The following is a 22,020-nucleotide window of genomic DNA, read 5'->3' on the forward strand; positions in this document are numbered from 1 at the left end:
TTCTGCCCATATAGCCTGTCTGTTAGTAATAGTTAATTTATTCAAGGATCTCATGTAATAATTTCTTGAGAGAAACCAAGGTATTGACTTCAACAACATGTGTGAGATCTTTGCATTACTTGACTTCTGGCTGCCAAAAAAACATGGTAGGCTTCCACTTATTTGTAATCTTTCTTACATTCTAATGTAGATTTTTTATAATACTCCAAAATATCAGAACCTTGTGGAATTTCATAAGCTAGAAACAAGAAGATCTGAAAATTAATGGTTCAGAAGTTGGAGTCTCTGTAATGTTTTAAGCTTAAACAATATTTGGTGTGGATTTCTTCCTTTGACAATCCAACAAAATTTGCGTTCCCCTAAAATCTCACCTTTGATAACCGTGCCTTTCTGTGTTGGCAAGGAATGCCAATTTGATAAGATATGAACACTTGTACAGAATGGCAGCTTAATACTAGGAACAATACAGATCATATTGCTGGGAAGTCTTTTTTAGACATACTGTATCTTATTGTTAAGAATCTTCTTTGAATAGCAAATAGCAATGTATTATATGCTAATGAACCCATATATATTAGCTTTAGGAAGTATGAACTCCTAAAGTTTTTTTTGTGTTTTTTTTGTTTTTAGACACGTTTTATTATAGTTTAAGATGTCTTAAGACGTGAGAAGACATGTCTTATCATGGTTTGTGAATACAGTGTTACTGTATATGACACACATCTAAACATTGCTAAGGTGCTTTTTCATTAGAACTATAGATTCACTGTTTCACACCCTTTGCCTAATGTTGAGTGAAAATATGAGTCAGTTTATGAACACAGAAATGTGGAATGCACTTTCTTGGGAGTCTCATATATGTGACCTTTAAGGGGTTTCATTTGATCACTGTGATTTTGAAACATTTGTAATGAGTGTGTTTGTGTGTGATACCTTGTGGAAAGTTGCTGTTGTGAAATCGAATTTGGTTAAGGTTTTTGTGTACTTTTCAAGAGGACTTTGTTTTTGTTATAGAAAGACTTTCCGTCTTCTACTCAAGTTATGGAAACACGTTTTTCACACTGGAGCAGCTCTATTGGAAAAGCCTGCTTTGTCTGAAAATGCAAATAGATCACTGCCTCTACTGAGAGCTCAGGTTGCTGGCCTGGCTTCTATTAAATTCAATACATGCACATAATGGGTTTAAAATTAGTTTTAAAATGCAAAAAAATAAAAGTACTCTTCACCCTATGTGTTTGTTAGGTTCCAGCTGTTGTTTCTTTTGATGAGAATCATTGGGTTCCTGTCTCAGGTCACTTTTGCCTTGGGTATAAAGGAATATTCCCATTTATTCTGCTTGGTCAACTGGGAAAACTTCACTGGGAAATATAGAGAAAGATTGGCCTTTTCACTTCTCCATAATTTTTTTTAAATCAGTTGGATTTTTTGATCCACTGAATGGGTCTAATTTTGCCTTTATTAGGTATTCCAGTCTTTCAAACACTATCTCCTGCTTTGAAAAAGGCCAGTTCCTCACAAGACATTTTATTGTGAGACAAATCTCACAATATGAGCAATCCAATCTATAAGTTTCTGAAAGTTTTCAGGAAAAGTCAAGCTGTGGATCAAACATCAAAATAAGATTGGAACACAAAACTAAAGTTTTTCAGTTTTAAAAGGGTTCTGTTTTGTAAAATTGAAAATGTTCTAGAACATAACATGCATTCTGGAAAAATGCTTCAAATAGTGGTGAATATGACAATGAATGTGCTTAATTATCAAAGCTATTTCATTTTTTATTACTAAACTTTGTGAGGCCAGAGAGCTAAATTTAAAAACTGTTTGCAGTTTTGAGCATGCCCTATTTATGTTTAATTCTTTACCCTGAAGAATGCCTGAAGCTGCGTTAATTATGTTTGTGCTGTGTTCAGCCTCCTTTTGTCCACTGCTCATTATATCGTGGGATAAAAAGCCATCTCTCTTTGGAAAAATGCAGCTTCTATAGGTTCATTTAGAAGTCACTGAAGGCAAAGGACAGGCACAAAGAGACTGTGGGATAGCAAGCAAATTAATTGGCATTTGAACTGGGTAAGAACCTCTATAGGACTGTGTATTATTCTAGCTCTCAGTATGTGGTCATGGTCTTTGTTCACATATATCTTAGCTACGGTATATTTCTGTATCTATGACTGAGTAAGTACAATATATTTATTTATTTTTGTACAGTATGCACCTGTATCTAATTAAGAATATTTACTTACAAGGTAATATATAATAAAAAGGCTATTTATTTTAGATTTGGCTAATCATTTTTATCTTGTGATTTTAAACTATTAGACTGTATCATTTTACCTTCTCAGTAATTTTGCTTAATTTCTGAAATGTTTGCCATTGCCTACACACCTATGAAACAGAGAGCCTTGTCATACTGTATGTGTGTTCAAGATAATGGTGAAATACATTATATTATATTAAATTAAATTATACAGTATGATGGAACAGTGGGAATCTCTGCTGTCGTCCAGTGCCAGCGCTGCAAACTAAGGTGCCTCTTGTGTGGAGTTTGCACATTCTCCCAGTGTGTACAAGGAGGATACAAGGGTTTTCACTTCACCGGGTGCTCCAGATTCCCAATTGTCCCTGTGAGTTGGTTAGGCTAATTGGTGTTTCTGAATAGCCCCTATGTGCTTGTGCGTGTGCGTGCCTTATGAACGACTGGCCTCCTATTCAGGGTGTAGTCCCACCTAATGTCCTGTTCTCCTGGTACAGGCTCCGGGTTACCATGACTCTTCCCAGAGGCAAGCTGCTTACTGATAAAGGCTGAATTCATAAAATGTATAGTGTAAATTCAGTGTTTATCTTCAAAGTAAATACCATGTTTCTTATACTAATTTCACTTTGTAAGTGTTTAATTAAAAGATTCTTTACGAGTTATTAGAGACTAATTTCTTGAGTTGCTCAAGTCACATGTCATATACAAAAGCTATAAAATACTATTGAGGTGTGTAAAAGAAGACCCAGTGAGAAAATTCAATTTAGAACAAAGATACAGACCTCTTTCCCCGTTTTGGTTGCACTGGTGTTTTGTCAACAGCAGTCTATGCCTTTTTATTGAAAAATAAGTAGTGTTGTATGAATTAGTGAAGAGAGATTTGTGAACACTGAATTTATTGACCCACCTAAGTGGGCTAAGTGGATTTTGTGGAGTGTTTAATATTTAAAATGTCAAGAGTCAAGATTTTAGAATGCAAATAATGTATTTCATTTTGTGCTGCAGTTTTGAAAAGCATTTTTCTCAAATGACATGCCAGAACTATGGGGCTTAATGAAAGCTAGCATGCATAATGAACCAAACTGAGGTGCCTTTGTGACAACAATTAGACACATAAAGGAACTTTATGAGTGTAGCTAGAGATATTTTAAAATGTGGATTTCTATACAAAAAGCAAAATGGGAGATGGGCAATGTAACTAAACTCCTCTTGGACAATAAAACAGCAGTGCTGGGGGGGGGTGGGGATGTAATGGAAAAATGCCATGACATCTTTTTTTATTTCACTCTCCAAAAAATGTAAGGAATTTCTAAAAAAAAAGTATACACAGACTTTTTATGAAGCAAGGTGATGGTTTTTAAAGTGTTTTAAAATAATGTGGGAGTGTGGAAGACGATACCCATCTATTTTAAAGTCAATACCCTGGCTTCATTCAAGGAGGAAGTCCTAACTACTGTACTAATTATCAAATGGGCTAGATAGGCTGAATGGCCTCCTCTTGTTTGGAATTATTAAATATCTGTGTGTCAGTCAGCACTTTGGATGATTTATAACAATGGTCAGTATGAGTTTTAAAACCTTTACCATAGCTTGATTAAATTAGAAGAGATAATTACAGGAGCCTTCACTCAAAATTATAGCAACAGCAAACAGAATTGGTCTCCTAGGTGCTGTTCTGTTTTTATAGGAAGGTAATTAAGCTCACCACATTCAAAGTCCACATATGCTTGCTCTTTTGTCCAAGTCACCTTGGGGCTTCCTGCAACAAATTATTGTGCTGTAAAAACAAACAGAATGCACGGAGCATGATGTAATAGCCACTGGTAGGAGATGCTATTAAATGCACATTTCTGTGGCAGATAAAGCTATAAACAAAAGAAATAAAGTGTCGAGCAAAATTCTGAGCCTATAGGCATCAATCAGAGTAGATGGATTGTACCAAAAAAATTTAACTTCATATTCACCATTAGAAATAAAAATGCAAGTATTGCATTATTAGGCCCAGACAACTATGCAGTATGCTTTAGGTTTTGCCTGAACAACTAAAGTATCTTTCCAGGAAAATGAAACTGTCAGGCATATGACACTGCTGGGGTTATAGAGAACATAAGGATATGGAATACATATACCCTGAAACCCTCTTACTGTCATATACTGTTAATGGTCAAACTGCTGATAACAATCTACAAGGGGCCCTCCAGTCCCCAAAAGTTCTGAAAACGTCATCTTCAGTATCAAGAGGTAACCACAAACCAGAAGACCAGAAAATGCAAGTGGAAACTACATTGAAGTACATTTAAAACTGAGAATAGGAGATACAGTACTTTTTTATACAAATAGTTCAGAGAGTATAGAATTAGACACCCTGCCATGTTGTTGAATTCAATACCCTGTTTCCTTTCAAGAAATCTCTTGATGAGATACTGTACTTGGGTCAATTAGCTACTATCTATCAAATGGGTTAGATGTGCTGAATGGCCTCCTCTAATTTGAGTTCTTATGCTCTCCTATACTGTATTGTAAATACATATACAGTAGATGTAAGCACACTTAGCTGAAGTGCCTAAAATAGCCAGCTGTTAGTAGTTTGATATTCAGTCAGTATTCAGATGATTCTGAACAGCAGATTTTCAATCAGATGTCATCTAAGACCCTGCACAACTCAAAACACAGTTTTCTAGTTTTAAATTCTAGTTTTTAGGTTCTCACTCATTTTAAAATGGTGTCAAAGCAAAGTTCTTGAAAAAACTCTTAATTTCCTAGAGGAGCTTCACAACGTTTATTCAGAAAGTAAATTAAAGAAACATAAATTATTTTACTGTTCTTAACCTTAGAAAAGTGGAAAAGAACTATATTGAGAAAATATATATACTAGAAATACACAGGAAATGTATGAGTCATTGGAGTATTTTTGTGAATGGGGATAGATGTACTGTTTATATGCAGAAATAATCATAATCACAAATGAAAGAACAGATACAGTACATACTGTATACAGTACCATAACAACAAAAAAAGTACTTTTGTTTTTCAAATGGACTAGGAGGCAAAAGCTAAAATAACTTTGCCAGATCCAAAAAATACCAGGTTAACAATCAAGTTAAAAAGTTCAAATCAGAGTAGATGGAATCTTTTGGTTATGGTTAAGGAAAGAGAATTCCTTTGTATTGCACAAAACCAGACTTCCTACTTGAGATAGTTCAAGTAGGTAGCTGCGTGAGCATGTGTAGCGTGCAAAGGAACAAGTAAAGGTTTATTTGATACTGAAAAGATGTTTCGACTGTGGGGTCTTCTTCGGATGTGGCGCATTATTTACTGAGAGTTCAACAACATGGTTTCAGATTACTTATATTTACAGAAAGTCAATGATAAGTAAGTTTGTCCTCTTCTCTCTAGGATTATACTGTGTCGGAACTTCCATATCTGGTGTGGGAAAAGCAGGCTTTTTTATTACAAAGTGCTATTTTGTTGGATACACTTACATTTTTCTATTTTTTTGTTTTGTCTAGAACAAGGATTGAGTCATTTGTCTGATGGAATGTAGACCTGAGGGTCTTCTTTCTTGTAATTTTTTGTGAAGGTCCAGGACAAGCAATAATGGATGAAGGGATATTATGAAAGTAGCCACTTGAGTTTCAGATAAATGTAGCACTGAAACAGGAAATTAAAGTGATCCTTCTTGAAACCTAAAACTTAAAAGTGCCTTCATGATTTTTTATACACTTTCAACAACCTCTGCTCCAGTAGTTTGTTATTCTATTCAACACAGATTGTTCAAAGTTACTTCTTTCTTAAATAGTCTGTTTTCCTAGGCAATGTTTTGCAGCTCAGACATGAGGGCCTTAAAACAAATAGTCTTATTTTTTTCCTTCAGAGACTCACCCTGTTTGGGAGACAGCATTTCTAGGTTGCCATCCTAACATGGAACTCTTGGTTTCTGTCCACCATAAACAGAATGTAATGCAAGTTCAAAGTCCAAGGCATTCCTTGGTGGACTTCATGTGCCAGAAAACTCGCTGTTCTTTGGCTTTCCCTATATTTTTATACCTTTCATTTTAGTGACATGTATCCTAACTCACAGTTAAACCCATCAAGAAATCAGTGGGAAGAGGCAAAATTGCTTGTGGTAATGTTGGCCTGCTTACAATTAGCAATGTTGTAGATTAAATGATCTGTTTCTAGAATGAGTGGTAGACGCCAATGTACTGTAATCCTTGTGTGAGCAGATTGAGAAAATGGGAAATGGAATCATTTCCATTATGTATTTCAACATGTGGGTGGTGTGTTTATTTAATTAATTGAATGAAACTCAATAACAAGAATGTGTGTGTTTATGTTTGTGTATATAATCTGAAGACCCAAAGAGATTGGGATTTAAGCGGAAAAATGAAAGTCATTATAATCACTGCTGTAAGCCAGTTCCTAAAGTTAAAATTAATTTCCTTTAATTTTGATTTTGTAACAGATATTTTTGAAAACCTCAGAAGTTAAAAGGCTTGAAGCTCTTCACATTAAAGTATTCTGCTATGATGTTAGTTCTATGATGGAAAACAAAAAGTATTACATTTCCCTAAATTACCCAAACAGAATAGGTAAATAATTTAAATTAAATACCTAAGCAGTAGTAAGTTCAGACACTTGTTCTTTATTTTCTGGCACAGCACTGGTGAAAGAGTAATAAAATCAGAGTCAAAATCTTTATGACAAAAATACATATCCCAGTTTAACTACATGCAAAACAATGGATCTCAGAGGCCTGAGTTCTACCAGACCCAGATACTCAGAATGCTAGTCATGAAATCTGAAACACTTTGCAATACCCTGACAGGACAACAAGAGAAAGACCCTGTGTCCTAAATAAAAGAAAGTGACACAACACTAAATCTCCCTTCCTACAACAGGGATGCTGTGTTGCAATCTACCTATTCTGCAGATGCATCGTCTGAAAGGAGAGAACCTTTTTAACCTGAGGATTCCACAATAAAGGAAATTAGAATTTTAAAAAATAAACTGCAAGTTCTCTACAACACAATTCAAATTACTTAGCCAGACATTGGTCTCCAAAACTGATCAGAAAAAGATTCTCTCACATAGCACTAACTTAGAGGAAAAAAGGGTGATCATATATTTTTCTTCTTTCTGTTCTCTACGTTTCCCTTTCGTCCTTCTGTTCCTGTCTTCTTTGTTTCTCTTTCTCTCTCAGACTTTGTATGCTGTGTGTCTGTGTGTTGAATGCCTATCCTTTATTATGATTAACCCGAGTAATTCACCCCCCCGAAAAAAAACCAAAGCTAGGCAAATACCTAAAATGAAATCTATTGTTTTTCAGACTCTGTTTAGGCCTTGAGTGCACTGTTGTGAACTGCAAACTTTATATCACTAGCTTTTAACATTATCCTTACATTATCGTATCTAAAATAAATAGTGCACTGAATAATTTGTTTTATCGAGAGACATTCTCAAGTGGAAAGTTCATTATAGGGGTCAAGGAAATGCAACATATTTCTGCTTTTACAGTACCTGAAATAATTTCAAGGTCTCTACAGACATGCTATTTCCAGTTTGAGAGGATACTAGGAGCTTTTCATTGACAGAGTTTAAAGTGATAACTGTTCTACCCCAAATGTCAATGATAAATGTGTGTCTATAAATGAAAATATGTCTAGATAATTGATCATTTGTTGATACAGTGTCCTCTTTGCCAAATCACTGTCAACAGGCTGGAAGAATTGCAGTTTGGTCTCAATATCATATTTGCTGGTGGAGAGACAGGATGTTACATGATATCACAGTAACATGGTAATGATAACAGATAACACAGTGTGTTGCCATGGATATTTTGTTAAAAAACAGAATAAAAGCTTAATAGCATTGGAGGAAAGAAGTCTGTTGTTTTGAGTAAACAGGAAAGCATTGGGAGGAAAACATCATCCCAAATTAAATCAAAACTTCAACCCACACACCAACTCAAAACTCTATACCCAATACTTAATGCCAAGTTTCCAAATGGTAGAATCAAGAAGCCTAAGGCAACATTAAAAACTGACTTATAGTATGCGACTGGTGTCGTTTTTATTTAATTTGGGCCATGCTGTTTTAGGCCAGAATGGTTTTATATATAATGCCAATCAGGTTTGTAACATTCAATTAAAAATAAATCTCAATTATATCCTTCCTAGTTATATTATATAACTATATTCTTCCCAGCAGAAAAATGAGCAACTTTTAGTTTGGGCTGTTTATTGTATTATTTAATAATCACTAATGACTCAGAATAAATTGTGTTCTATTTTAAAAATAAGCATTCATATTTATTCCAATATTTTCTCATTTACAAAACAGCCAAAACCGATAATCATCCCATGAGGCTCATTGCCGCCAGATCGGAGAGCTGGGACTCATTAATGTCGTGTTGAAATATGGATGTTAAAGCTGCTACAGTGCTGAATGCCAGGTTTTAAAGCCAATTGTACAGTTCCAGATACACATAGAATAAAACAAACAGCGCTAAGCTTAGTTCGGATCAGCTGCTTCACCAGCTCTTCTTGTGAAATAATACATTAAAAATCAGTAGATGGTTTTGCTTTACAACCAAACCTCTCTCCAGTTGTCAAGCCTTTGAAGACAAGCATGTAGGAGCTCAACAGTGCAAGTTTAACACCACAGTGTAACAGTTGTGATTATTAATATGAACATGTCTGAAAGACAGACTCTTGGAGCGTAGGGCCTCTACAGTCAGCCAAGAGACTATGATGATCACCCTCCAGCATGAAAAAGGCATCTATATTCCAATTGTATTAAACTGATGTGTTTAGTAGACCTTAAAATGAAGTCATCACTGGACTTGTTTTACCATTTCCAAAAGCTCTGAGTGCATATACTTATGAAGACACTACTTTTACATCATAATCTCCACTTCTTAGTCATATTTTCCCCCTGTGTTCTGTTATCTTATATAACATATGCTTAAATCATACTTTCTATTATTTTTTTCAGTGACTTTAATATACATTTCTAAGTCTTTCAAAGGAAATTTTCTACAATATAGTTATACAACTGGGATACTACACTCAAAACTGTACTTTCTATGTAAATGTAACCCTATGGAGTACAAATGGTTAGTGTTGTGACTATAGTTCTGCATAGTAATATTAAGCACTGTACTGTAGGTGTGTTAAGCTACTCCTGTGTTTTAACTTAATTTACTGTGATATGGTACATGCAAGATTCCGAATGAATTTCAACACACTGGCAAACCCAGTGAACAGAAGTTATGTCACCTTCACAGGTTCTTTATTCATTGTAGGTTCTATGATCAGTGACATAACACCCACCCCCCCCCCCCCCAATTCAACTGGTGAAGTAACTTTACTCTTCTGTACCTGATCTGCTATGTAGTGGGTCTTCTGGCCTGCTGCCCTTCACTAAGAGATGGGTCTCTCTCCTTTCAGTATGTAATGCACTTTCTGATCCTTTGTCACTGGATGAAAAAAGTAGGAGTTTCAAAAATGTAAAGAAAATGTATTCAAAAACACAAAGTAAAAGTGCTTCCTGCACGTAGCAGCTATCAGCAAGAAAAGGAAATCGGTCCTATGACATGGTTCGGGAATTCCTCTGTGGAATTATCCCACTAGGGCATGTTTTTGCGCTTGTATTTTTTATTAGGTATGTTGTACTGATAACAGCCATTTATTCAATTAAGTGCAACGAAAAAAACCTTCAGAAAACATACTGTATATTGGAGAAAGGATATATATGTATACATATATATACTCCTATATATACAAAACTAGAGAAGCACTACAGCACAGTATTGGTGAAAAACACAAATTCCAAATTATAGCACAATGAGGAAATCTTTCCAGTTTTAAACATGGTGCTTTCTGGGGTAATTCAATTTCTGTGTTCTGTAATAAACAAAAAAATATTTTGGTATATTAAAAAAACATATAACAAACTCAGAGTGAATACTTTTAAATTAAATAGAGAACATAATGCTTAGGCCTTGTTAAAAAAGTACTCACCAGAGTACATGACTCCTCCTGGCTTGTAGAGAATGCTGTTAAAAGGAACATTGTAATGGATACTGCTCTCCAAGGCCTGGTGACTAAGTTTTCTCTTAAGGTTTCCTTTAATGGCAGAAAGAGCAAGCTTACTCAATTGGGGTTCAGTATGGTTCCGAGAACAAATGAGTCACTGCAAACTGCTATTTTTTTTTGTTATATGCAACATGTGCAGTCCATTAAGCTTCGCTCTGCATGGGGCCCCTCAACCATCCAAACAAACTTTCAGGACACACAGGTGCATTGCTGCAGTGTAATTCTGCTGCTGTTGCCAACATTAGCATGATCTAGGGCACCATTCCTCCATTCCTCCAACTCAAGTATCCGGAATTAACAAAATGGCCAGGCAAAATACCTTGACAGGAGCAGAACATATTCCAAATAATAATTTTAATTTGCTTTCTTGTGTAAAGCTGTCCTGTTCTTTTGCATTTGCTATTATAACACAGTATTCCCACAAGTATTTTCTACACAGACTTCTCAAACGTGAAAAGCTGGGACAGTGAGGAGGTACCGCTAAACTGAAAACTAGCTTCTCATACAAAATCTGTATCCAGTGGACTACACAGCATTGTAGAATAAGTAAGAGTTCCAACATCAAATAAAAGGAACATGCAAAAACATAAATATTCATTAATGAAATCAGCTATCTGGGGAAAGTGTTGTGCAGACTTTTATAAAGTCTCTATAAAAAATATCATTTGTTTTTATCATATGTATACTGTACCAAGACACTGGGACACCCATTTATGGAAGCAAACATGTTACCTTGTTATACTTCTAACAATGTATTAACATACAGTAGAACAATTTACTATATACTGTATACATACTGTATGTGTGTGTTAAAGTGCTAGCAGAAAGGTGGATTTCTTTAGCCTGTGATAATTTTGTGGAATTGGAATAAATTAAAACAAAATCCAATCTCCTTCTGCAAAGTGTAGGGTTGGATGATCTTTGGATCATCAAATCTAGAGATAGAAAACTTACTAGATTCCGACACCACACTCAAATAAAGTAGACCTGTAGGATCTAGGTCAATCAAACACCATTTATAAAAACATGAAATAAGAGGAGGTGGCAACAAAACCATCTGACAATAAAGTGTCTGGATTGGCCAATCACCTTTAGAGACCTTGCTTTGCTGAGAATCATTGAGTATAGCTTGACTTATTAAATACAGTTTAAGAATGTTCTTTTCTATCCATAATACGAAATTGCAATACTCCCATTCCCACCACAGATGCCTCAATCTAATGAGTTAAATTAAGTTAAATGAGCTCTGTAAAAAAGGCAAGAGTGACTGGACTTGCATAGAATACATCATTGAATCCTTGAATCCTGGAAAGCCTTTGCAGGGTCCATCATTCTATGAGAGTTCACTTTTCTTTTGTCAACTTGGTAATAGGGGCAACAACTGTTGCAATTTTTGGAAAATCTGTTAATAACTATCCATATTATTAAAAGTTCTGGGTTATGACCTATCGTGTACATCGCCTATCAGATAATCTAGATAATAGGTCTCCTCCTTCCCAATGTATAAAGTGCATTTCACTGGTGTGATAGTGTCGGTAGTGTTAGGAGGCTGCCTGAGCACCGGCAGAGCGTGTGTTGTCTTCCGTGCGGTGTGCTGGTGTATAGTCGTCTGCAGAGGGTTCGATTCTCTGGTACAGGAGAGAAATATTTCCCTGATCGGAGAGATTAGTTTGTGTTGCCGATGAGGAGAACACATTCGGTTCTGCTGTGAACGCTGTCTGCGGCTGCGTGAGGATCTTAAATCGCAGCACTGATTAGTGTCAGGTGTGGAAGCTGCACATTCCCACGCGCCGCGGAGTGGGAAGTGCAGTGGGAGGTGTGTTCCATTGTCACACTGGCTTGACCAATTAGCTTGCTGCACATAATACATTCAAAGGAACAGCCTCCTTTGTAGCCTACACGTGCTGATGCAGCTACAGTACCTACTCTAACTGCTTCAATACATTTAAGAAAGGCCTTTCTTTTAAACTATGCATGAATGATGCCTGCCAGTAGCCTTTTGTTAAGTCTAGGGTAGTAGACATTAAGGTTGTCTATTGAGATTCCTGTACTTGTAATAGAATCCCAGATAGAAGCTCTTCCTTCCTTTGTTCTATCTTTGGTGCCACACCTACAGGAAATCTACCCCTACACCTACCCTGAAATTTCTCAATAACTTCTGCATATTCAACATTGTTATAAGTAAGGGGTTAAAACTTGAAAATACCAGAAATAGACCGAGCAGGATGATCAAGTAAATTAAATAATCATAACCCCCAAACTGTAAACAATATGCCAAGAATATACCTGAGTATTTAGTACTGTATAATTAAAGGCATCTGAGTTATTTGCTCTCTGGCACAATTTTGGTGAAAAGAGTAATAAATCAGGCACAGCAGGTTAACAAATATAAACACCAGGTTAACAAACATTTATTAACAATGACAATGACAGACACTAAACAACACTACATAAAACAACATGCTGTATCAATTATTCTATTTCCAAACAATGCATCTCAGAGGCCTACAACCTGTCCACCCTTAAAAACCCCAAACTGCTACCGGGTATACAAATTCTACATGACACCTATTCATGGCAACAAGAGAGTAAAACCTGCCTTCAAATCTAAACAAACTACGGCCCACAGTTAAATCTCTCTATATATATTCGGATGCTACTGTACATAGTGTAGCAAGGCAGGAGTGGGACGAGCCGCAGCGAGCACCGGTAAAAGTTGATGTCCCATCTGATGGGGCGGAGGCACCGGTGTGAGGTTAGTGAGAACCAAAAAGAAAACAAAACAAAAAAAACAGGGACCAGGCTGGTCTTATCCTATCTAACAGGGTCCAGCCTGGGAAAGACCCCCGCTTGGCGACAGGGACCAGGCTGGTCTTATCCTATCTAACAGGGTCCAGCCTGAGAAAGACCGCGCTTGGCGACAGGGACCAGGCTGGTCTTATCCTATCTAACAGGGTCCAGCCTGAGAAAGACCGCGCTTGGCGACAGGGACCAGGCTGGGCTTACCCTATCTAACTGGATCCAGTCTTGAAAAAGACCCCACTTGGTGAAAGGGACCAGGCTGGGTTTACCTTATCTAACTGGGTCCAGTCTGGAAAAGACCCCACTTGGTGACAGGGACCAGGCTGGGCTTACCCTATCTAACGGGGTCCAGCCTGGAAAAGACCCCACTTGGTGACAGGGACCAGGCTAGGCTTACCCTATCTAACTGGGTCCAGTCTGGGAGAGCAGGCAGGGAGCGCAAGGCTAAATTAAAAATTCAAATTGTGGAAGGCTAAAAGAGAAAAGAAAAGAAAAAATTAAAAAAATGACAGCCTTACACTCAGGTTCAATCCCCTCTGGGACTGCTGGTGTATGGATCATCCCCTTCCAGGGGTGTGCCCTGCTCATCCCTTCTGGGGCTGCTCAGTGTGCCTTTAAAGAGCCCTCACAGCTGTGGCTCATCCTTAATAAGCCACTGCAGCTGTGAGTACAAAGGCAATGCGTCCCCTTCCTCAAGGGCTCTGGCTCTACACTGAATACACCCCTCATCATCACTTTATTAACCCTTTACAATTTCTTGCATTAGGAATTTGTCATTTCACATACCCCAGCTTGCTCTCCATGAGACACACAGACAGGGAGAGAGCATAGGGTCAGAGCACAGGGTCAGCCATTGCAGTTGAGGTTAAGGGCCTTGCTCGGGGGCCCAACGGAGTAGGATTCCTCTGCCAGCTGCAGGATTTGAACCAGCAACCTTCCAGCCAAAGGCGCAGATCCTTAGCCACAAAGCCACCGCTCCGCCCCAACCTCATGTGTAGTGCCACAATAGTGAACGAGAAACCTACATGTATCTGCACATTCTAAAAAATACATCCTATAACCAGGAGAGACTGTTTTTAACCTAGGGGTGCTCTGTACAGGAAATCAGAGTTTCTTAAAAAACATCCCACCTGGCACTGTCCTCTTCTCTCTCCTTGGGTTTTTCTGTCCATCTGTTCTTATGTCTTCACCTCTCTTCTCTTTTCCCTGTTCCTGGACTGTGGATGACTCTTAAGGATTTACCTAGAATTTTGTTCACCAAGGTAAACCAGACAATTCCTTTGATCAATGTGTTTCAGACTCCCTACAATTAAAAAAAATCATCATTTCTTTTCTTCCTTTGAAATTCTCAAGAACTGTAAATGTTTACACTGCCCAGATCTTTGACTGTTGAGATGTCTCTAGATTCTGAAACAATTCAAAAGCCACTTCCAAAAACTGTGACAATATTTTTCTAGCTTCTGAATTAATCACTTTCTAGCATGTTCCGGGATGTTTTGCAGTTTCAAATTGACTTTATTCCCTTGCTCAGTGATGATTTCTTGTATAATGGGAGTCATCAGTCTCCTGAAAATATTTAAATTTCTTGCCAAACAATTCTGTTTTTTGTTACTTTTAAACAAGGTACTTTATCCCACTTCCTGAACGTCTATTGGACATCATTACCATTATTGTCTCCCTCTTTCTCCAGGATTTCAAAAGATTAGCTTAATATATTTGGTTTTTATAGTTTCCAAGGTGGTGTACGTACCCATATGTTCAGTTGCTTTCTACAGAATAACATCTTAAGATAAGATCACTTTATTAGCCATATACAATTTCTTGCATTAGGAATTTGTCTTTTCACATACCCCAGCTTGCTCTCCATGAGACACAGACAGGGAGAGAAGCTTGGGGTCAGAGCACAGGGTCAGCCATTGAACAGCACTGTAGAGCAGTTGGGGTTAAGGGCCTTGCTCAGGGGCCCAGCAGAGTAGGATTCCTCTGCCAGCCATGGGATTTGAGCTGGTAACCTTCCAGCCACAGGTGCAGATCCTTAGCCACAGTGCCACCACTGTCATAAGCCTGAAAGACACTTGCATGAGAATGTCTTTTGTAGATCTGCTGCTGGGCTTGTCTGCCTTATATTTAAACACAGAGTGCATTACTGCAGCAATTCTGTACTGCACATGTGAAACATGCTTAATCCATCTGTGGTGAGGTGTGAATTCACACTGAGAACAGAAAGCAGTTCTTTATGCAACGGGTATGAGAGTGAGAGAGAGGAGCTTATTTGCACATGTACATTGGGATTCTTATTCATGCCATTCTCTCGGGATGTGCACAGTACAATAGATAACACGACACAATGTGTACAGTACATTATAAAATAGTAAATAATGACAGCCACAGCCAACCATCATGCACAGCATAACCCAACAACATACAACAGGTAGTACAGAAAAATAAACACATGGAAAAACAGATACGTGGTAGCCAAGTACATAGTGTAGAAGTGCATTGAATTCGGAAGCATTGCACTGTTACAGTAGCTGTTAATGATGCGCACTGACATTGGGTAGAAGCTATTGTTAAGCCAAGTGGTTCATGCTGCAGTGCCACTTGCCAGAGCATAGGAGGGTGAACAATTAGTGGCTGTTATGGTTGGAATCCAGAATAATGGATCTGACATTATTGCGACAGAGGATGGTATGGACCTAGTCGAATGATGTTAAGTCAGATCCTATAACTCTTAGAGCAGTTTACACAATCCTTTGTATGCCATCTTTACCTTCTATGGTAGTATTGCCATACAATTCAGTGATATCAGTTGAGTTCATGAGTAATTGCTTCCCCATATCACATTTCTTTAGGCATTGCAGAAAGTGAAGGTGCTACTGTTCCTTTTTCAGACTGGCTTTTGTGTTGTGACACCAGGAATCTGAAGCAGCTGACGGTTTCCACCACTGTTCCCTCAATACTGATTGGGGCATGACTCCTTATGAGTTTTCTGAAGTCTACAATGAGTTTTTTTGTCTTCTTGTCATGGCACCACCTTGTACTCCACCTCACTCCTATATTGGACTCTATGCTCTTATAGCCCGATAACTGTGGTGCCATTAGTGAATTTAACAATGTGGTTGCTGTTATACTGTATATGGCTGTAGAGTCATAATGAACAAGAAGTACAAACTAGAACTGAGTCAGCAGGGGAGCTCTTGTATTTAGGATCACTCTAGAGGAGATTCTGTTGCCACTACCTTTTTACTACCTGTGGTCTACCTGTCAGGAAATCCAGTAAAGGCACTTCCTGTTCAGAGAGCTGTTACACAAAATCCTCTGGTTCACTGGGAGACTTGATAGCATTGCTTAGTGTTCAGAGCCTTTAAGCGGGTGAAGATGTTCAGCTTATCTTGTAGTGATTCTGTCACGATTATAGTCCCCCCTCCTTAAGGGTGCTCCAGCCCTTTCACTAAGACTTTATTCTCTGCACCTGTTCCCTATTCCCAGCCCACCTTAAAGGCCAGGCGCTGACGCTCATCCGGGCTCCGCATCTGATTTCCATATCGTGCGAGTCCGGGACCTGGAAGCGCCTGGTCCCGTTAAGGTTTTAACCTCTGTTCCCGTTCCTGTTCCCCGTCCGCCGGTTCCGACCCGGCCTTCGTGGTTTTTAATTCCTTCCTCTGATGGATCTCCTGGTTTTGGACTTACCTTCATGTTTTGGATACTCTATGGATTACTCTTTGGGATTGTTCGCCTCGGCCACGCCACGCCTCCCCCGTGCACCAGCGCACCTTGGACACGCCCCCTTGTCTTCAGCCCCGTTTTCCTGCATGACTTTTCCCTAGTGTTTCCCCCACTCCGTCGGACTGTGTCGTCCGCATAGGGTCCGGAAAGAACTGTTCGTTACAGATTCATCAGCAGTGGAAATTCCGCTAGTGTTGCCTTTATAGTTTGTGACAACCTGCAAGCCTTGACACAAGCACCTTTAGCTGGTGCCCCCAAGCTGTTTTTCAAGTTTGTCTTTGTATTTGTGTTTTGATAGCGTTCTCCAGATCATACCTTGATTTTTGTACAGTTCTTTGTCCGCTTATTGAAAAGCAGCAGTCCATCCTTTAATTTTACTGCAAATGTCTTTGTTTATCCACGGTTTCTGATTAGGGCGTATCCGGATCTTCCTGGTAGGAACACATCTCTCCAGACAGTAATTGATGCAAGATGTGACCACCTCTGTGCACTCGGTTAGATCAGTGGTAGAATCTTTGAATATACTCCAACCAGTCAATTCAAAACAGTTCAGGAGTTCTTGCTCAGCAGCATCTAAGCAGCGCAGCACAGTGTTTATTGCAGGTGATGCCCTCTTAATCTTCTAAACGGGAAAAAGGAGCACAGAGGTGTCGGACATGCAGATGTGAGGAGGAACAGTATGTCCTCCCTAATGGTGGTGTAGCTGTGATCCAATGTGTTGTTGAACCTAGTGGGAATGGAGATGTGCCTAAAGTACTTTGGTAGTACTTTTTTAAGATTATAGTGATTAAAGTCCCCTACTGTGATAGAGACAGCTTCAAGATGCATGTTTCCATATTTACTGATGACACTACACCTCACTGAGTGCTCTTTCAGCATTAGCAAGCAGGTGAGTGTACACAGCAGTCATAATAGCAATGGAAAATTCCCTTGATAGGTAAAAAGGGTGACATTTAATAGTGAGATACTATAGATTAGATGAGCAAGATCTGTAGGGAATTTCTACACCAACGCACTAAAGATTATCAATCATAAAACACACTCCTCCTCCTTTCTCCTTACTGCTATAATCTGTGTGTCCAATTTGTAAGGTGTGAATCCAGCAGGTTGAACAGCGGTATCGGGAATATTTGGTTTCAGACAAGTTTCAGTGAAACAGAGGATCCAGCACTGTCTTAAGTCACGCTGAGTGTTGATCCGACAGTGAAGTATGTCAGTCTCACTGTTGAGCGACGGCACATTTGCAAGCAAAATGTTGGAGAGCAGGGCGTAAAAGGCAAGCTGCTCAAGATGTACAAACATGCCACCTCTCTTACTCCACTTCCTCTTGCATTCATGTGCCTGTTTCATTGCCACGGAAGTCAGATCCGAAGCTCTGAGTTTCAGGTCCAAGAGTGTTTGGCAATCATAGGTGATGTCCACACACATATTTGTTTCACATTGTACGAGACATAACATGAAATAACACCAAAAATGAGAGAGCTACACATGAAACAGTGCCATCTTGAATTGAACAGGTGTGGAACAAACCATACTATTGAAGATCAACTAACTGCCAAACAAATATTGATTGGCCTCCTCTTATTTGAAACCTTTCCTATGTTATGTGAGTGTTGGATCTATATGTTAATTGCACCTAAAATGCAAGTAGCATATAATGCTAGTTAATAATGTGTCAAAAACCCTTTTCTTATTAATAGCCATTCATATATTTTCATGTACAGTACTTATGCAGAAAAATGACATTAGGGTATTGTTGAGTTTTCACTTGGTAGAATCTGAAATGAAATCATATGAAATGGAAAATCCTCAAAAAACTTTTCCCTTAAAATCTTGGAATTTAAGGAACTTGTAATTTGTCAGAATGTGCAGCTGAGCTGCACCTGGTGCAACAGATCAGTTTGGATTGCAACATCCTCTGTAAATGTTGTAAATCCCAACACTTGGACAGCAAACGTCTTAACAAATGTGAAAAAAATTAAAAAATGGATGTTTGGCACATGGAGACTTTGTCTCAAACCTAATCTTTTAAATTAAAACTGGCAAAAGGATTAGAGCGTGTTCTTAAATTGTGAACTGAAATTAAATCTTTAGATTTGAAGTATAAATGAGCCCTTGGTTCTACTTTTCACTCCTTCGGTGCATTTCTGTTATTTTCATTTTTCCCTTTTTATTAGGAATCATCTTGCCCTAGTAGGTAGTCCTCAGCTTTTTACATGTAAACATGCCCTTTTGAGTTTCTGGCTGTTGTTTTCCTCTCATGATATCAGAAGGAGGTGACAAAGAAGGAAACCAACTAAATGAAATCCCTAGAAAGACTTCTTATTGTGAAAATTCGTACATATCTCTCTGAATACCGAGTCTGAATGTCAAATGAATTCACTAGAAATAACAAATTACAATAAAGAATAACAAAAGAATAAAACATCAAGGTCTGATAATAGATAATCCCAATTATTAAGCTTAACATTCAGTCCATTTAAGAAGAGATGAGCTCCATATTTTGTTTCCATGGATAGTATTGAAAGCATTAAATGTGAACCTTTTATTGGGTCTACGTTAGGGATCATTTACTGTTTTCAAGGAGTCAAGATCTTTTTCTGCTTGATTTATTCTTCTGGGAAATGTGCATCTGTTTTTGCTTTGTGGTTTTGGCTTGTATTCTGCCTTGTATTTAACCTAAGTTAGAATTAAAGCTCCAATGGCCATATGAAGAGATAATTGTGATTAGGTTAATGTGCTCTTTGCGCCTTGCAGTGGAAATATTACTGTAGGTTTGATGGATATGGAAGTTTCTGAAAAGCTATTTCATTGCACTTATAATTTAATACATTTTGTTTGTAAAAGTTTAAATGTGGTGATTATTTATACAAGTAATGAAGGGGAAATGATAACAAGTTTCTTAGAAAAGCCTAATTTGCTGCTTTCAAAATAAAATGATTTAGTCAATATGTGTACTTAGGTCTCACACTCCATGTGTGTCCAAATGTAACCTTGGTAAAAACTGCAGAATAGGCTCGCTTTTTAGAACTAGTGGTAAAAATATCATTTGAACCTTTAGTATACCATTAAAAGAATTTAGAATCTTAAAAAAATTGAATCTTTGAAAGCATATAGCTGAGTGATATCATTGTGGAATTAACTATATTTGGTTTCATTACATCTTTTAATGTCATTTTTCATGACGTCTCCTGCAATTTCCCTCAGGGGATCAAAAAAGTATCTATCTTTTATCAGGTTGATGAAAGGTGTTCTTCTTTCACCCGCAAAAACACCAAAACATACAGTACATTTGAAAGGTCATATGCAGATGGAATAGGTTTTTAAAGACAAGAAAACATTTTAAGTCCTCCCATCAAGCAAAACACAGTTCTATAAAATACTAAAGCATGTTTGTTAGGCTTTAAAACTTTTAAAGACTTTAAAAAAGACCTAGACATTTCAGTGCTATAACATTGTTGGGGAACTCTGAAACCCTTAATGGTCCTATAAAACAAGAATGGAGCCTTATCTTCAACTTCAGAAGCCTATGGAATGTCAGGATTCATTTCCAATATTCTAAGACTATATTGTTTTCAATGCACAGAAAATATGCTAGCAATTAATACAATTTTGGGTCTACATTTCGTAAAACAGATAATAGCGTACGAGAGTTCACTGTCTGACAAATATGTGGAACCCATGAAGGTTGCCTTACATTGAATATGCAAACATCCAAAGCTGAAATTGACTTTGCTACTTAAACATCTATACTGTACCTAATGTTTAGTATACTAGTTTTGTCTAGTGTCCACAGCACAAGGATTAATTTATTTTTTTATAGAACCACAGAGAAAAGAAATGTAGACCTTTATAAGAAGAGTCTTGTTAAAAGAATAGTCTCCTTGTTAATAGAATTTAACATTTCTCAGCTTAACATAAATTATGTTGTAAATATATATATATATTCTGTACATACATTGATCTATTTTCTAACCACTTTATCCAATACAGGGTTGTCGTGGAGCCAGAGCCTATCCTGGCAAGCTAAATACAATATATATTGTACAGAAAAAATGTTAGATTGTTAAATTGGTCCATTAGATATGGCGGGTGCAGATAATCATAGTGTTCGTATTTTTTTTTCAGTCTCAAGATTGCAAGTGTCATCAGAAAAACAGGAAGCTTTGAAGGACAATGTGACACTCTTGAGTGAAAGGTTTCAGAACTTGCAGCTGTCCATGAGCCAGCTCTCCACCAACAATGATGTCCTGGAGAACATTTGGAAGCTTGAGAACCTCTTCCAGAACCATTCACAGACACTAAAGCAACTGAGCCAGGCTGTCCGAAGGCTGGAGCAAGATGTTCACAACCTACAGGCACAGTCCAACCAGACCACCAGCTCTGTGTCTCAGCTTGGAGATGTCCTCAGGGACCTGAGTTTCTCCAATCAGAGAAATGTGACCGTACTCAGCACTGACATGGCCAGAGTGAAGATCTCCTTGCAGAAGCAGGACTCACAGGTGAAAGAGGCCTCTGACCAAGTGGATAACCTCAAAGATAAACTAAAAGACGTGCAACAGATTCTAAACATTGTGAATGGAACATTTACAAATGATATGGGTATCCATCACACAAAAATCCAGGACCTACAAATACAGATCTTCAATGTCACAGAAGATACTAGGACAATCAGGGTTGCACAAATAAACATGGAACAACAGCTCAGAAATGAGGTTGCCATATTGAATAACATCACAGAGGACTTAAGGCTTAAGGACTGGGAGCATTCTGTGGCTCTGAAGAATCTTACACTGGTTGAAGGTAAGTACTTGTTTGCATGTCCATTTATGTTCATTACATATTTTGTACCACTCTTAACAATTAATCCAGAGAAACAAATCTAGCTGTTCACAATTGCCTGGCAAATTAGATTGTTCTGTCCTTAAGATTGATTTCTCTGCATCTTCATCTCTCTTAACTTTTTCAGTTATTATGGATGTCTTCCTCAGTACAGTTAGTTTTCATGCACTATGATACTTCAGTCATTTCGGAAAAGCATAAAAAAAACCCAAAAAAACTGAGTTGATTTTTTTTTTACATCAAGAGTTCCATTCCCATGTTAATTTGCATTAATTCACTCCCTTGCTATTTTAATTCATA

General features: G+C 37.9%; 1 protein-coding gene across 1 annotated transcript in view; it reads left to right on the forward strand.

Annotated features, from left to right (window-relative positions):
• The window catches only part of scara5 (scavenger receptor class A, member 5 (putative)), an 88,359-nt gene that overhangs the window by 24,725 nt on the left and 41,614 nt on the right, over positions 1-22,020 (forward strand). The window contains exon 4 of the mRNA XM_088908216.1: positions 21,007-21,681. Within this exon, the coding sequence (XP_088764342.1) occupies positions 21,007-21,681 (675 nt within the window). The remainder of the gene's footprint in view (positions 1-21,006; positions 21,682-22,020) is intronic.

This window comes from Atractosteus spatula, chromosome 2 (genome assembly GCF_055471065.1).
Source record: "Atractosteus spatula isolate fAtrSpa1 chromosome 2, fAtrSpa1.hap1, whole genome shotgun sequence".
Taxonomy (NCBI): Eukaryota; Metazoa; Chordata; class Actinopteri; order Semionotiformes; family Lepisosteidae; genus Atractosteus; species Atractosteus spatula.